General features: G+C 38.0%; 1 protein-coding gene across 1 annotated transcript in view; it reads right to left on the bottom strand.

Moving 5' to 3' along the window:
- ITGA10 (integrin subunit alpha 10) overlaps positions 1-17,587 on the bottom strand; it is a 203,538-nt gene that overhangs the window by 69,202 nt on the left and 116,749 nt on the right. The window contains 6 exon segments of the mRNA XM_053704493.1: positions 3,926-4,068; positions 9,119-9,285; positions 11,679-11,809; positions 13,448-13,651; positions 13,805-13,948; positions 15,942-16,090. Coding sequence (XP_053560468.1) covers positions 3,926-4,068; positions 9,119-9,285; positions 11,679-11,809; positions 13,448-13,651; positions 13,805-13,948; positions 15,942-16,090 — 938 coding nt within the window.

The raw sequence follows: 17,587 nt of genomic DNA, 5'->3' as shown, positions 1-17,587 counted from the left end.
TTTAATTGTATTTTTAGATAGATGTTTGTAGTTTATTAAATTTATTGATAGTGTAGGTGTATTTGTAACTTAGGTTAGGATTTATTTTACAGGTAATTGGGTAATTATTTTAACTAGGTAGATATTAAATAGTTAATAACTATTTAATAGCTATTACACCTAGTTAAAATAATTAACAATTTACCTGTAAAATAAATATTAACCCTAACATAGCTACAATGTAATTATTAATTATATTGTAGCTATCTTAGGGTTTATTTTATAGGTAAGTATTTAGATTTAAATAGGAATATTTTAGTTTATAAATGAATTAGATTAATTTAATATAAATTTAGTTAGGGTTAGATAGAGTTAATATAGTTAATATAAATACTATAGTAACTATATTAACTATATTAATCCTAATATAATTAGGGTTAATATAGTTAATATATATAATGTAATACCTATATTAACTATAATATACTTAGGGTTAATATAGATAATATAGCTGGCGGCGGGGTAGGTAGATTAAATTAGGGGTTAATCATTTTAATAGAGATGGCGGCGGTGTAAGGGGCTTACATTAGGGGTTAATAATTTTAATATAGATGGCGGCGGTGTTAGGGGCTCACTTTAGGGGGTTATAGATATAATATAGCTGGCGGCGGGGTACGGGAGCGGCGGTTTAGGGGTTAATAACTTTATTAGGTTGCGGCGGAGTACGGGAGCGGCGGTTTAGGGGTTAATAGCTTTTTTATTGTTAGGCTAGTGAGGGGGGATAGTGGATAGAGGGTTAGACGTGTCGGGCTATGTTAGGGAGGCGTGTTAGACAGTGCGGGTGTTTTAGACTTTAGTCAGGTTTTATAGGCGCCGGCAGTTTCTAACGTGCCGCAAGTCACTGGCGACGCCAGAAATTTGTACTTGCGCAGATTTCTGGACATCGCTGGTTTGTGAGACTTACGGCACGTTAGCATCTGACGGCGACTTATATGGGATAGCTCGAGTTGCGAGCTGAAACTGCGGGCGACGCCGGTTCCCTCGCTTGCGCCGCAAACTGCGATCTATATTGGATCGCGCCCCAGGAATCCTAATTAACAAAATGCTGGAAAAATTAGTGAAGCAAAGGTCGATTACGAACATGAACTCCCCTTCACATGGAGGGCCCAAGACAACCTTATGAGTGCCTATCTAGCCCATTGTCTGCCTCATCTGCCTTCATACTTTAAAGGGATATGAAACCCAACCTTTATATTTCATTTTTCAGATAGAGAATACAATTTTAAACAACTTTCCAGTTTACTTATATTATCTAATTTGCTCCATTCTCTTGGTATCCTTTGTTAAATCATATCTAAATAGGCTCAGGATCTTGGGCCTAGCTGCTGATTGGTGGCTGAACTTGTATGTATGCCCATTTTCATTGACTTACAAATAAGTTCAGCTAGCTCCCAGTAGTGCATACCTACTTCTTCAATATAAGATACCAAAAGAATAAAGCAAAATTGATAACAGAAGTAAATTGGAAAGGTGTTTAAAAACGTATAATCTATCTAAAGCATGGAAGTAAAATGTTGGGTTTCATGTACCTTTAACCCCTTAATGACAACTGACGTACCAGGTACGTCATGCATTAACAAGCAGTTAATGACAATGGACGTACCTGGTACGTCAGTTGTCTAACAGAGTGCTGGAAGCGATCGCAATCGCTTCCAGCAGCTCTCAGGGTATTGCAGTGATGCCTCCATATGGAGGCATCCTGCAATACCTTTCTAGAAGACTCCGATGCAGAGAGAGCCACTCTGTGGCCCTCTCTGCACCGGTAGCGATGGTGCCAGTTCGTTGGTGGGTGGGAGCGTAACAGGGAGGCGGGTGGGCGGCCCATCGCTACCCGGCATCCGGTTCCTAGAAGTGCAATGTGCACGCCGGGTGCCGGGAGCGTGCGGGGGGCGCACGTGCGCGTTCATGCGCATTAGCTGCCCACTGACACCAATGAGGAGGGAAGAGGGGGGGAAAAAGATTTTAAAAAAAAAATAATATAAAAGGATCTGGGAGGGGGAGGGGGATAGGGGTATTGTGGGGGGCTGCTACACTACAGAAAACAAAAAAAAATCCAAAAGAGGAAAAAATACTTTTGTTTTTGGGGCAAATTGGGTACTGGCAGACAGCTGCCAGTACCCAAGATGGCCGCAATTAGATAGGGGAGAGGGTTAGAGAGCTGGGAGGGGGGGATCATGGAGGTTGGGGCTAAGGCAGGAGTCCATCACAGCTAAAATATTTTATTTTTTTTATAAAAAAAAAAAAAAAAAACTCCTTTTATTTAGTACTGGCAGACTTTCTGCCAGTACTTAAGATGGCGGGGACATTTGTGGGGTGGGGGAGGGAAGAGAGCTGTTTGGGAGGGATCAGGGGGTGGGATGTGTCAGGTGGGAGGCTGATCTCTACCCTAAAGCTAAAATTAACCCTGCAAGCTCCCTACAACCTACCTAATTAACCCCTTCACTGCTGGGCATAATTTACGTGTGGTGCGCAGCAGCATTTAGCGGCCTTCTAATTACCAAAAAGCAATGCCAAAGCCATATAAGTCTCCTATTTCTGAACAAAGGGGATCCCAAAGAAGCTTTTACAACAATTTGTGCCATAATAGCACAAGCTGTTTGTAAATAATTTCAGTGAGAAACCTAAAATTGTGAAAAATGTAAAGTTTTTTTTTTATTTGCTCGCATTTGGCGGTGAAATGGTGGCATAAAATATACCAAAATGTGCCTAGATCAATACTTTGGGTTGTCTTCTAACAAAAAATATATACATGTCAAGGGATATTCAGGTATTCCTGACAGATATCAGGGTTCCAATGTAACTAGCGCTAATTTTGAAAAAAAGTGGTTTGGAAATAGCGAAGTGCTACTTGTATTTATGGCCCTATAACTTGCAAAAAAAGATAAGAACATGTAAACATTGGGTATTTCTAAACTCAGGACAAAATTTAGAAACTATTTAGCATGGGTGTTTTTTGGTGATTGTAGATGTGTAACAGATTTTGGGGGTCAAAGTTAGAAAAAGTGTGTTTTTTTCCATTTTTTCCTCATATTTTATTATTTTTTTTGTAGTAAATTATAAGACATGATGAAAATAATGGTATCTTTAGAAAGTCCATTTAATGGCGAGAAAAACGGTATATAATATGTGTGGGTACAGTAAATGAGTAAGAGGAAAATTACAGCTAAACACAAACACTGCAGAAATGTAAAAATAGCCATTGTCATTAAGGGTAAGAAAATTGAAAAATGGTCCGGTCATTAAGGGGTTAAAGGGACACTGAACCCAAATTTTTTTCTTTTGTGATTTAGATAGAATATGTAGTTTTAAGCAACTTTCTAATTTACTCCTATTATCAAATTTTCTTCATTCTCTTGGTATATTTATTTGAAAAGGAAGAATGTAAGTTTAGATGCCGGCCCATTTTTGGTGAACAACCTGGGTTGTTCTTGCTGATTGGTGGATAAATTCACCCACCAATAAACTAGTGCTGTCCAGAGTACTGAACCAAAAATTGTCTGGCTCCATAGCTTAGATGCCTTATTTATCAAATAAAGATAGCAAGAGAACGAAGAAAAATTGATAATGGCGTAAATTAGAAAGTTGCTTAAAATTGCATGCTGAATCACAGAAGAATAAAATTGGGTTCAGTGCCCCTTTAAGCTTTCACTATGGACATCCTAAAGATCTCAAATATTCTTCAACAAAAGACTAACTCATTTGCCAAGTTTATTAACAGTTACTAAATGATGGACATGCTGTATGCCACAACACAGAACCTATTTTAAGAGACTGTTCTTTCCACAACACCTTTTTTTTTTTTTTTTTTTTTTTAAACTTGGATTAAAGCCTGTGTTTTCTAGCACACTTTATCAATTTTGTACCTTACCGTCTCATCAGTACTCACAATAACGTGGAAACCTATGTTCATGCACGTGACTTTGCCCACAATCGCTTTGATGTGTTTGTTCACTAACTTTTGTGAATTCTCATCAAACACAGCTCTAGTATTGAACTTTTTGTCATCAAGAGATATGTTGTAATGAAGCCCTGTAATAGAGAGTAAACAAAGACAACATTTAGCCCTATTGTGTACTGAGACCCTATGTGTGTCTGTGTGAGCATATGCTTGTGTGTGTGTACATTGGAGTGTGTACGTGGGAGTGTGTGTGTGTTCGTGTGAGTATGTGTGCGCAGGCAGGAGTGTGTTTGTGTGTGAGCGCATGTGAGTGCGTGTGTGTGTCGGGGTGTTTGTTTGGGAGTGTGTGTGCGGGCAGGCAGGAGTGTGTGTGTGTTCGTGTGAGTATGTATGCGCAGGCAGGAGTGTGTTTGTGTGTGAGCACATGCGTGTGTGATTGGGAGTGTGTGTGCGCACAGGAAGGAGTGTGTGTGCATGCGCATGTGTGAACAAGATGACACTGAATTTATAGTGAGAATGTGAGGGAGAGATTTGAAAGGTTATAAAATAATTTAATGCAATTGCAGGATGTGTGGTAGAGGAATTATGTCAGGGAAAGAATGTTCTTGAAGTATTGTGTGAACAAGAGCTCGGGTGCAGGATGTGTTGTTAGTGTGAGAGAGAAAGTGTGTGTGAAATGGAGGGTGATTCAATACAGTGAATGTAAAGGAGAAATTGCAGAGGGTTTCTTATATTTAGTGAGAGGAAAAGAGAATGTGAAGCAATTTATACCGAATGTGAAATTGATACTGCATATTCTATATTAAAGGATAATTGTAGCGTACAATTTACATGTTCTAATTTGAGCATGGAATTTTAGCACTAGCTATCCTGCAATGCTATGGACTAGATAACAATTGGCAGTTTTTTTTTTTTTTGTAAGGCAAAACACTGCTAGCGTTAAGCTTTTTCCACTATTTGTGTTGCGCTGGTATTACAAGTTCCAAAAAATAATATTTTGCCCTAGCGTTAACCAGAATACCGCGAAAAAACTAACAAGTTATCACGTGCGTGGGCATGTATTCCCAACACCCGAGATCGTGCAAACTCCATAGCCTTTTCTCATTCCCACTGAAGGTGAATGGAGAAAAAAAAAATTCTTGAAAAAACAAACACCCATCGAGCATACAACATAACATATTTGCATTAACAAATGTAAAATATTTACAGTAAATACATAAAAAAGCCCCCCCAAAATAAAAACACCCCCTAATCTAAGAATAAACTACCAATAGCCCTTAAAATGGCTTTTTGTAGGTCATTGCCCTAAAGAAATCCGCTCTTTTACATTAAAAATAAACAAAGTCCCCCCTAACAGTAAAACCCCCCACCCATCAAACCCCTCAAAATAAAAAAAACACTAATAAACCTAAACTACCCATTGCCCCTAAAGGGGCATTTGTATGGGTATTGCCCTTAAAAGGGCATTCAGCTCTTTTTCACTGCCCTTAAAACGGCATTCAACTCTTTTTCACTGCATTCAGCTCTTTTGCAAATTGCCCAAAAATCCCTAATCTAAAAAAAAAAAAAATATAATAATAATAATAAAAAATAACACTAAAGCCCCAAATAGGTACTCACGGTTTCAGAAGTCCAGCGGAGAAGGTCTTCTTCCAGGCAGGTCCATCATCACCATCCACAGCGAAGGTGGTGCAGAGCGGAGGTCCGAAACGGTCTTGCTAGATGTGGCGATCCTCTACGGTGGTCATCTGTGGCAGCGTCAGTGATCCTCGGCGGTGGTCCTCGTGGCGTCAGTGGTCCTCAGCGGCATGGAGGGTCGTCTTCATCTGATGTCCGTCGTATACTGAATATTGAATGCAAGGTACCGCAATCAATTTGGGGTACCTTGCATTCCTATTGGCTGAATTTTTCAAAACAGCCAATAGGATTAGAGCTACTGAAATCCTATTGGCTGTTCAAATCAGCCAATTAGATTTCAGTAGCTCTCATCCTATTGGCTGATTTTGAAAATTTCAGCCAATAGGAATGCAAGGTACCGCAATAAATAAGGGGTACCTTGAATTCAATCTTCAGTGTGGACCGCCGTGGATGATGGACCCGCCTGGAAGAAGACCTTAGGTTAGGTTTTTTTTTTAAATACTTATTGCGGTCGGTTAATTTTTTTTTAATACTTATTGCGGGCGGTTAGGTTTTTATTTTAATACTTTTTGCGGGCGGTTAGTTTTTTTTTAATATTTATTACGGGCGGTTATTTTTTTTTTTTAATTCTTATTGCGGGCAGTTAGTTTTTTTTTTTTAATGCTCCGTTTGCATTCGCTGCGTCGCGGTGGATTCCGAAAATGGCAGGGTGGAGCTTCGGACGCGTTAAAAACGCGAATATAGTATAAATGTTTTTATATTTTTTTTTGTATATATGACTGTAAATACATATATACACATATAAATACATTAATATATATGTAACCATATATATATATATATATATATATATACTGTATATATACATACAAACATATTTAGCAATGTATCTGTATATATCTCAATGTTAAAGCACTTTGCCTGCCTTTTTTTTTTCTAACACCCAAAATCTCCATTCTTTGAGCCCATATAACTTTTTTGTGCAATCTTTTTTTTAAATAATTTTTATTAGCGAGTGTTAATATGAGTGTAACTGTACTTTGTAAAGTATTTTTTATGTGTTTTGTGCAAAAATGTTTGTTTTGGAAAACAGTTAACCTCAGCTCTGAGATCACGTTAAGGATTGAAACGTAAAAGGCGATTGTGCTAGCGCAACATAACTGTGAAATGGTGCTTAGCATATAGGTTAAGTGTGAGTGTGCTTGGCATGTAATGAGTGTGGTTGAGAATACATGGTATATAGTGATGTGTAATAACTATTACTATGAGAGACTGTTTGACATATAGTGAGTGTGATTGTAGCTGATATAGTGTAAGCATTTGGTGTATCGTGAACATTAACCCCTTAATGACTGAGGACGTGCAGGGTACGTCCTCAGAAAAAAGGCAGTTAACGCCTGAGGACGTACCCTGCACGTCCTCGGTGTGGAAAGCAGCTGGAAGCGATCCTGCTCGCTTCCAGCTGCTTTCCGGTTATTGCAGTGATGCCTCGATATGGAGGCATCCTGCAATAACCTTCTACGGCCATCCGATGCAGAGAGAGCCACTCTGTGGCCCTCTCTGCACCGGACATCGATGGCCGGTATCGTTGGTGGGTGGGAGCCGGTGTGGGAGGTGGGTGGCGGCCATCGATGGCCCTGGTCATGTGGAGGGGGGCGGGATCGTGGGCGGGGGAGTCCGGGGGCGCGCGCGGGCGCGCGCACGTGCACGAGGGGGCGCGCGCGGGCGCGTGCACTGGGAGGGAGCGGGTGGGAACCGCTACACTACAGAAAAATGTGTCCCAAAACAAAATAAAAGTGGGACTTAGAATGTAAAAAAAAACCTTAGGAGTCATTTAGGTGGTGGGGGTTGGTCCGTGGGGGACCGTGGGGTGCCCTGCAAAAAAAATAAAAAAAAATAAAAAAATAAACATTTGTTTGTGTGCAAACTGGGTACTGGCAGACAGCTGCCAGTACCCAAGATGGCCCCCAATAAGGCAGAGGGGGAGGCTTAGAGAGCTGTTTTGGGGGGATCAGGGAGGTTGGGGGCTAAGGGGGGATCCTAAACACAGCATATGTAAATATGCTTTTTTTTTTCTTTTAGAAAAAAACAAAAAAAAACTTTTATTTTAGTACTGGCAGACTTTCTGCCAGTACTTAAGATGGCGGGGACAATTGTGGGGTGGGGGAGGGAAGGGAGCTGTTTGGGAGGGATCAGGGGGTGGGATGTGTCAGGTGGGAGGCTGATATCTACACTAAAGCTAAAATTAACCCTGCAAGCTCCCTACAAACTACCTAATTAACCCCTTCACTGCTAGCCATAATACACGTGTGATGCGCAGCAGCATTTAGCGACTTTCTAATTACCAAAAAGCAACGCCAAAGTCATATATGTCTGCTATTTCTGAACAAAGGACATCCCAGAGAAGCATTTACAACCATTTGTGCCATAATTGCACAAGCTGTTTGTAAATAATTTCAGTGAGAAACCTAAAATTGTGAAAAAATTAACGTTTTTTTTTTATTTGATCGCATTTGGCGGTGAAATGGTGGCATGAAATATACCAAAATGGGCCTAGATCAATACTTGGGGTTGTCTACTACACTACACTAAAGCTAAAATTAACCCTAGAAGCTCCCTACATGCTCCCTAATTAACCCCTTCACTGCTGGGCATAATACACGTATTGTGCGCAGTGGCATTTAGCAGCCTTCTAATTACCAAAAAGCAAAGCCAAAGCCATATATGTCTGCTATTTCTGAACAAAGGGTATCCCAGAGAAGCATTTACAACCATTTATGCTATAATTACATAAGTTGTTTGTAAATAATTTCAGTGAGAAACCTAAAGTTTGTGAAAAAAATTGTGAAAAAGTGAACAATTTTCTTTATTTGATCGCATTTGGCGGTGAAATGGTGGCATGAAATATACCAAAATGGGCCTAGATCAATACTTTGGGATGTCTTCTAAAAAAAAATATATACATGTCAATGGATATTCAGGGATTCCTGAAAGATATTAGTGTTCCAATGTAACTAGCGCTAATTTTGAAAAAAAGTGGTTTTGAAATAGCAAAGTGCTACTTGTATTTATGGCCCTATAACTTGCAAAAAAAGCAAAGAACATGTAAACATTGGGTATTTCTAAACTCAGGACAAAATTTAGAAACTATTTAGCATGGGTGTTTTTTGGTGGTTGTAGATGTGTAACAGATTTTGGGGGTCAAAGTTAGAAAAAGTGTGTTTTTTTCCATTTTTTCCTCATATTTTATAATTTTTTTTATAGTAAATTATAAGATATGATGAAAATAATGGTATCTTTAGAAAGTCCATTTAATGGCGATAAAAACGGTATATAATATGTGTGGGTACAGTAAATGAGTAAGAGGAAAATTACAGCTAAACACAAACACCTCAAAAATGTAAAAATAGCCTTGGTCCCAAACGGACAGAAAATGGAAAAGTGCTGCGGTCATTAAGGGGTTAAGGATATTGTAAGCATAGCAAATAAATATAGCATGGGGATAACTGCAGAATTACTGTAAGGTGAATTTTCAATACAAACCAATTCTGCTGTCCCATTTTCCTGGAGATTTGGAGCTCACAGAGAAACACAGGCTAATGTTGAGGCATACTGACTCCTTGCCTTGGCGTAGACAGTTCTTTTGCACCATGTTGATGGACGGGGGATTTATCTGCATAGTTGCATTGACTCGTACGATACCCTTGGACCTGTGGCCAAGAACACAATTAACCCTTTCACTACAGAGGGTCCTGCAAAACATTGTGAATCAATGGGTTGCAGACCCCTCTGACAGTGAAAGGGTTAAGACATCAGGTTAGATAATAAGTAGTGGAAAGCTTTGCCAACACTGCCATAGAAACTTCAAAATTACAACTGGCAACAAGTTACTTAGAATGGCAATTTTATGAAATGTTTAAAAGAAGAGAGAAATACAGACACAAAATATAATGCACCCAGAAAATGTGCCACCTAATTCACTTCTGTTAATTCACAAGCATTCAAGCTTTTAGATAAAGTAAAGCTCCCCAGGGAACTGGTGAAGTTGACAGATAAGTGATGTGCATAGACAAGGGATGGGGCCTTATGTAAGGGTTTCTATGCTCAGAAAAGTAGGGATCAATCAAAATATAATGTGAAAGGAAGCAAGAAGCTCATATGAAAAGTTAAGCTTCAAGCTGAAGTTTTGGAATACTTGAGCAAATAGTGCAGACATAGTATGATTAGAATCTTTAGAAAGTGGTCAGAATATTCAAAAACTGAAAAACACCTCAGTCAGCAATAATGCCTTCAAATGATTGGTGACCATCTTCTGGAAATGATAAAGGAAATATACATTATCTCACATTCTGGAATTGTATTTGTGTATGCTAGGTCAAATTAACTTAATTTCTTGGTGAAGTATCAGAGTGTCTTGTAAAACATTGGTTATTACCTATTTAGCCATAAACCGTAGAATATGTGAATATCTCATAAGACAGATCAAATAGAAAAAGCATATAATAAAATCCACCTCTAACATCAAATTCTGAAATATGGGGCTAAATGGACAGACCTAAAATCGGAATCCAATCCTAGTTTTATGTTTAAAATATACTAATATTTAACAAATTTAACCATGAATTAATCCAAATGAAAGATTACTATTTCAATTCTTGCTTATAGTGCAAAGAGATACTGACTATAGTGAACAACATACAGGGTCCGTAGATATAAAGTGTAGAAGACCATGGGAAACAGTCAACTGTCCAAACTAGCTGGTTTACCCTAACAATGTTTCTCCCTGTAGTTAACACTATAACAGTCCAAAAGACAAACAACTTATACCTGGTGTCAGTGATATAGGGGCCACTGCAAATACCCCTCAAAACACAAAAGTCAAAATCTTGTGAAAAGTCTTTGCTTTATTTAGGCATTTAGGTACACAACAACAACGTTTCGGGCTATTCCCCCTTAATCATGCTAAGCATGATTAAGAGTGAATAGCCTGAAACGTTGCTGTTGTGTGCCTAAGCTCCACATAGTGCCTTTATTGCATAAAATCCACCTGTAAAGAGTTTTATATACTATTTCACTAGGCTAAATTCACAGAGGCTAAGGGGTTTAGTTGTTCAGGCTGGGTCAAGATGTTTCACCTAAAGCTTAAAGAATTTAAAAAGATGTGACTGAAGGGACTTTCAGTGGTCAGCGTTCTAAGATGGCCACTAATTTCTAAAGCTGCATGCAGCTTATTTTCACACAAGGTGGATAGTGGCTATATCTCTTGCCATCCTTGTATCCCTTTGCAACATAAGTGTCCGAGAACCCTCCTAGATCAAGGCAAATCATCCCTACACATTTCTTCTACCCGTTGGTGAAACCCCTTTATACTTAGCAATGGATATATCTACAATTAATGGGGCATGCATTGACACTCGCATCTTGGCAGAAATACTGGCTATACTCCTCCCTATACTAGACCAGCTTATTTTTCCCGCGCAGAGCTGAGCACGATGGTGAGGATAATGGAGCAACTAGGAGGATGACCGAGCGCCCCACTAAAGAAGCCCATCTCCAGTCTGCAAATCCTTGCCCAACAGAGCACATTGAGCGTTAGCACAAGAGGCCAACTATAGCTCCACCAATTTAGCTCCTTCAAAGATGGGGGTAACAACAGCGACGTCAATGACTAGTGTCATTATAACGTGTGATTTTACTGTTTGTCAAAACTTATTTTTATCCTTTTCTTTTGCTGTAATGATTACTTATTCTTGATTTACACTATACTTGATGTGCACCTTTGACTTCACACAGTACACTCTTGTCATATTTTAGTTTCCTCAATTAAAATACATTTTAAAAAAAGTTTGCAAGATACTTGCGTCTCCATTGATTATAACAGAGCAGAACCCGTTGTGACAAGGGACAGTTACAGATTTTTCATGAATTCCCCAATTTGCAAAGTCATGGCAAATATTTTTCTAGCAAGATATTAGTTTCACAAACAGGTTTTTATTGAATTGACTATTATCAAATTCTAGAACCTATATTTTTTGTGGACCAATGTCATTCCTTTATTCTATTGGAGACTATACTTACATTTAGCAATATTTAATATCAATACCTCAACATGACAGCTGCTCCTTGGCTCCCAACAGCTAGGTCAACAAGGCCATCCCCATCAAGGTCCATCTGGGCACTCACACTGCGGCCAAAATAGCTCAGGCCATGAGGGAATGTGGAACAGTCTATTCTCTGCAAAAGTATCAGTTATTGATGTCAACAAAGAGAGATACATTTTGTGAATAATCTGAATAATCTCTGTTGTAGATATTGGTTCAATGACACTGCTAACACTGCTCACATTTATCAATAGTGCTCCTATTCATGTGCAAATTAAATCAATAGTGCTCCTATTCTTGTGCAAATTAAATCAATAGTGCTCCTATTCTTGTGCAAATTAAATCAATAGCGCTCCTATTCTTGTGCAAATTAAATCAATAGCGCTCCTATTCTTGTGCAAATTAAATCAATAGCGCTCCTATTCTTGTGCAAATTAAATCAATAGCGTTCCTATTCTTGCGCTGGTATTCAGGGGGGGCAACAGGGCAATTGCTCCCCCCAGACAGCATAGCCAGACAAAACGATGACAGTCAAGGTTAATGATCAGCACTTAGACAGGGAAAGATGAGGCACACGCTGCCCCAGAGTTAATTGAACATGTATGATACTTTTATAAAGGATTTTCTCTTGGAGGCCAGCAGATGGGCTGTAAGATGCCACTGCTGCTATTATAAACTGAAAGTAAAAAATAATTTTATTATTTGTTTAATTTAATTTTTTTCAACCATATTGAACTGTTATGCATAGTATACAACTGCCTATAGACACCTTTAGACAGTTATTATGCAACTGCAAAAATACGTTTTTTTATTTGTGTATCTTTGTTGTGTATGGAAATTAGCATCATTTAGTGACTGTGTATCCTTTGTTATGGTATCACTACCAGCTTTAATAATAAATAATACAGGGTTCTTCTGGTTCCCTCTCACTGGCTGTATGAGGCATCCCCTGGCACCAGCGAATCTAATGTCACTGTTAATCTGTGGCTCGGCTGACATTTATTGGATAACTGTGACTCGCTGTTTTTTGCATATAGAATGTACATGATGTTTCATCCTAATAAGAATGAATACATAAATGTGCCTATGTTTTATCCCAAAGTATATAAGGGTTAAAAAAATGTTTTTTACATGAGTAAAGGCGAAAGGCTTTAAAAGGGCACACCCTTGGTGCATCATTTTATAGTCAGCATCCTGCCAAACATCTGGCACACTGCAAAATTCTTTATTTTTAATGAAAATACATTATGGATACGTTTTCTCTATTTTGTCTAAAATCACTATCTCACACATGGAAAAACAAAATTAAAGATGACAGACAATTACTGTAATGACAATTGCTATTGCATAGATTGGCTCACAAAAGCTGCTCTGAACTTTCTATTTCAATATTATTGTTTATTTTATTTACCTTTCATTCTAAAGTTACAGCACAAGAAATTGACTTTTAGTATCTTGCCCATAGGCATCGGATTTATATATGAACACAGAGTATACATAGAATATATTAAGACCTTAAAAAGCCAGCTAGGTACCATATGTGATATACTGTTTCATCCCAAACCACTATCCTACCACCCAGATGAGAAGAATTTCTCTGTACTCTAGCGCTGCTGAATCTGCTGCCCTGCGGAATATGTTAGCGCTGCGGAATCTGTTGGCGCTCTACAAATAATCGATATTAATAATAATTGGACTCTTGCCAAAGATGTGAAAAACTTTGTGAGTTTGGGAATTTATTCATCAATGAGTAAATATAAAGTGCTAAAACCTGTTTGTAATTGGGTAGGAGAGTGTTGCGGTAGCCATGGTAGATATACACTGCCCCTCGGTGATTGTCCTCTAGTGGTGCTCCAACTACCACATCAGTGAATCCATCATGGTTTAGATCTTGGGCTGTTGCCAGAGAGTACCCAAAACGGGAGTCCTGCACCTTCCGGTCTGAGTGCAAAGTGCCATTGAGAGTCAAATACACCTATTGAAATAAAGAAGATAGAAAGACGTCTTTGGATTACTTAAATTCCCAGATAATCAGAATATCAGAATATAATTCTTTTAGAATCTAACCACATTACTTATTTTCCCATCCAAAAACTTCATTTAATATGCAATAAAGAAAGTTCCTTACCTGGCCCACCCTGTAGATATAAACACGCCCAGTTTCTTTGTTCTGGGACCCAAGGAACATAGGAGCCGCAACAAGAAGGACATCAGTCACGCCGTCTCTATTAACATCAACTGGACACACCTCGCTGCCAAAATACGAGCCAATCTAAAGACGTAAAATATAATCAAATCTGAGTTAGAAAAAGATGTCTTCATACAATAGGCGTAATTTTGATTTAATTTAGAAAATTAACTGAGATAATTTTTCTACAAAACATCCCTGATTTGTAAACAATTGAATATTATGGTTTTTTTAAAAGGATCATAAATTAAAACTTTTATAATTCAGATAGAAAAGACAATTTAATTTTGTTTTAAATATTTGGTCTATTAATATATTTACTTCTTTCTCTTGGTAACCTGGGCTGAAACTTAGCTCCTTTCCATGGCTTAATGAGGTATCTCACTGAAGAGTAATAATAAATGTCTCCCTCCCATGTCATACACCGACTAACGGTCTCTCGTGACTCAATTCCTTTTCAGTACCAATTCACATCCCTCTCACTATTAATGTGTTTTACTGATTATCATCATCTTATTTTTATTATCATTTGGTAAGCAACACCACAGATTACATTGCCACAAGCATCAACATATAAATTAAACTTTACTGATTCAGGTAGAACATCCAATTTTAAGAAACTTTTTTGTTTACTTCTGTTAATAAATGTACTTCATTCTCTTGGCATCCTGTGTTAAAAAGCATACCTAGGAAGGCTGAGGAACTGCCATGTACTACTGGGAGCTAGCCGGTGATTGGTGGCTACACATATGCCTCTAATCATTGGCTCACCAGATGTGTTTAGCTAGCTCCGAGTGGTGCATTCCTGGTCTGGAGCTAAATATAACTGTATGTGTTATGAAATTCATGTAAATGAAGCCTTTACATCAGCTCCAGGTGTTTTCCAGTTTTCCTTCTCTCTCCCTCTCTCACATGAAATTTTCTATTCCAGAAAGCTTCATTACTTTATATGAAAGGCATCTCTCATCTCTCTGGAAATTCCAGGTTCCTCCAATTTTTTTTTAGAAAATTCAGCGTGTTCAACTTCAGCCCCTGTGAAGTCTGATCTGTAATCTTTCTCCAAACTAGAGAATGCTTGATTATCTGGCCCATAGAAAGTAATGAAACTCTCTGGGAAACTGACAGATTTCCAGTTTCAATTTAATTAGAAGAAATGCAAAGTGCAATTTAATTTGTGAAAGAAATATACAAAGTATGATCCTTATTTGTTAATGGTACACAGAAACTGTGAAAGCATAATCAGAATTTGTAAAATCACAATCCTAAATACACTTCTGTATACAAAATAAAATACAAAATAGAAAGTGCAAAGTTGAAATGCAATAAAAGTTAATCTAAATAAGCATAAAGTGATATAAAATACAAAGCACAAAGTATAACTGCAGCAAAACTTTAAGGGTCCCTCCTTCACATATAATAATACATTTTAGACCAGGTTACCAATTGGTAAACAGCTCTCAAGCTAAAATTTGTCTTTCTAAAATTCTTTGGGGGACCTCACAGTACTGACGAGTCGTCTTAGAAAATATCGCCAGAGTGGAGAGATTTAGGGGCATATTTATCAAGCTCTGTACGAAGCTTGATGACCCGTGTTCAAGACCGTTAAAGACGCTTCTCTATAACCTGTCTGCCTGCTCTGAGGCCGCGGACAGAAATCGACAGAAATCAACCCGATCGAATACGATCGGGTTCGAATCTGCAGGGGGCGGCATTGCACCAGCAGTTCACAAGAATTGCTGGTGCAATGATAAATGCTGAGAGCGTATGCTGTCGGCATTTATTGATGTGCAGCGGACAAACATAAATATGCCACTTAGTTTCCAGTGAAGGCAAAATTCACTGGACTCGTTCAAACCATTTGAGAAACGGGGGAAGGTATATAATTTCTGACTACACTGACTATCCCTCTGAATAGAAGATGGTTTGTCCCCCGGATATGTATCTAAGCTATTTATAAACATTCGATACCCACAGTATTTTCTCATGTAAAGCCATTTATATCACTTGTGATTCTGTTGTATATTGCAAAGCACTACATACATGAATAGCATAGCACATTATTTAATTCAGTACCTACCTGTTCGCCAACGAGAGCCTGTGATATGGACAAGTTGCTATTTATGGGCATCTCAAACAAAATAACTTTGCCCTTGTGTTGGTATCTTGGCGCTCCAGCAACGTACAGAATCCTCCCATTGCGCAATGTGACGGATGACACTGTGTAACCTGTGGTAAGACCATTTATACATTAATTACAATTTTTCCTTTCAGACCGCACATTCTTAACTGTACTGTACTGCCTTAAATTACTTGATATATATGTATGATAGGACCAAATTACAAGTGGCGCTAGTGATAGAGCTAATATTGCTGGGCAGCGCTAACATTAGCTCGCAACTTGATATTACAAGTCAATGGCAAATAATATTTACCAAAGATGGGTTAGCGAGGCAGACATCGCTCTAGCTCAACCAATACTTTTTAATGGATATCACAACTGCGCTAAATGGTGCTGGTATTACAAGTTGAAAGTTATAGTTTGCGTTAAAGCGAAAGCTGAAACTGTGCTAGAATATTTAGTACGGTCTAAAGTAAAGTGTAAAAGTTAAAAAAAACCCTCACAAAACACATTAAAATGTATTAAAATAAAAAATATAATATTAATATTAATAAAAAGTTTTAAAAAGGGTTAAAAGGGAAATGTTAAATGGCAAGGTGTTTGTCTGGAAAGGGCTCTAACATATACATATACAGGTACAGTTTACGCTGGGGTTAGGTTCCAGAAGGAATGGTAGTAAATCGAAGCCGTTGTAAATTGAAACCCAGTTTATAATGTAAGTCAAAGGGAAGTGAGGGAGGTAGGTTCCAGGCCCCTCTCAAAATTGTCATAAGTAACACCTAATACATTATTTTTAAAGCTTTGAAATGAACACTTTAAATGCTAAAGAGCATTATAAACCTAATCAAATAATCACACAACACAGAATATATAATTAAACTAAGTTAAATGAACAAAAACATTTGGTAAACAGCATTATAAACCTAATAAAATAATCACACAACACAGACTTCACTGCATTTTTCTGCAAACAGTTCTTTCTTTGCATTCCAATCTGGACTGATTTATAGACAGGAAGATCTTGTTCCTTTGAAATCTGCTCAATAGCTCAGGTCTGGTTAAACTGATTAATTTCAGCTTGCTTGACTTTGCTGCAACACAAGCGGACAGCAATAGCAGTCACATTACTGGAAAAAAAAGTTGTATTCTAAAATGGTGTAAATTGAACCGTTGTAAAACGAGGGCCACCCGTATGTCTAAATATGTGTATGTGTGTATGTATACATGTCTATATATATGTGCATATTTGTGCACACATACATATATACACATGTAAACACATACATACTGTATATACATATACACACACATATATATATATATATATATATATATATATATACACACACACATTTTTGAGCCCTTCACAGTCAAATACCTTAAAACATGCAATATAATGTTCAATAATTTTAATGTGTTTTTTTTTATTTATAGAAATACTCTATATATATATATATTTGCCAGCAGGCCAGCACTCATGATTCGTGACAACATCAACCCAGGGTGCTTCCAAGAGGACAAACACTCAATGAAAATATGGATGCACTCTCCAGGATTTTGTTGCAGTGAACAGACACAGAGCCACTCAGGAGTGGCTGATTGGA

The sequence above is a fragment of the Bombina bombina genome, chromosome 1 (genome assembly GCF_027579735.1).
Source record: "Bombina bombina isolate aBomBom1 chromosome 1, aBomBom1.pri, whole genome shotgun sequence".
Taxonomy (NCBI): Eukaryota; Metazoa; Chordata; class Amphibia; order Anura; family Bombinatoridae; genus Bombina; species Bombina bombina.
Note: the sequence above shows the minus strand (reverse complement) of the source record. Positions and strands in the feature narration are given on the sequence as shown.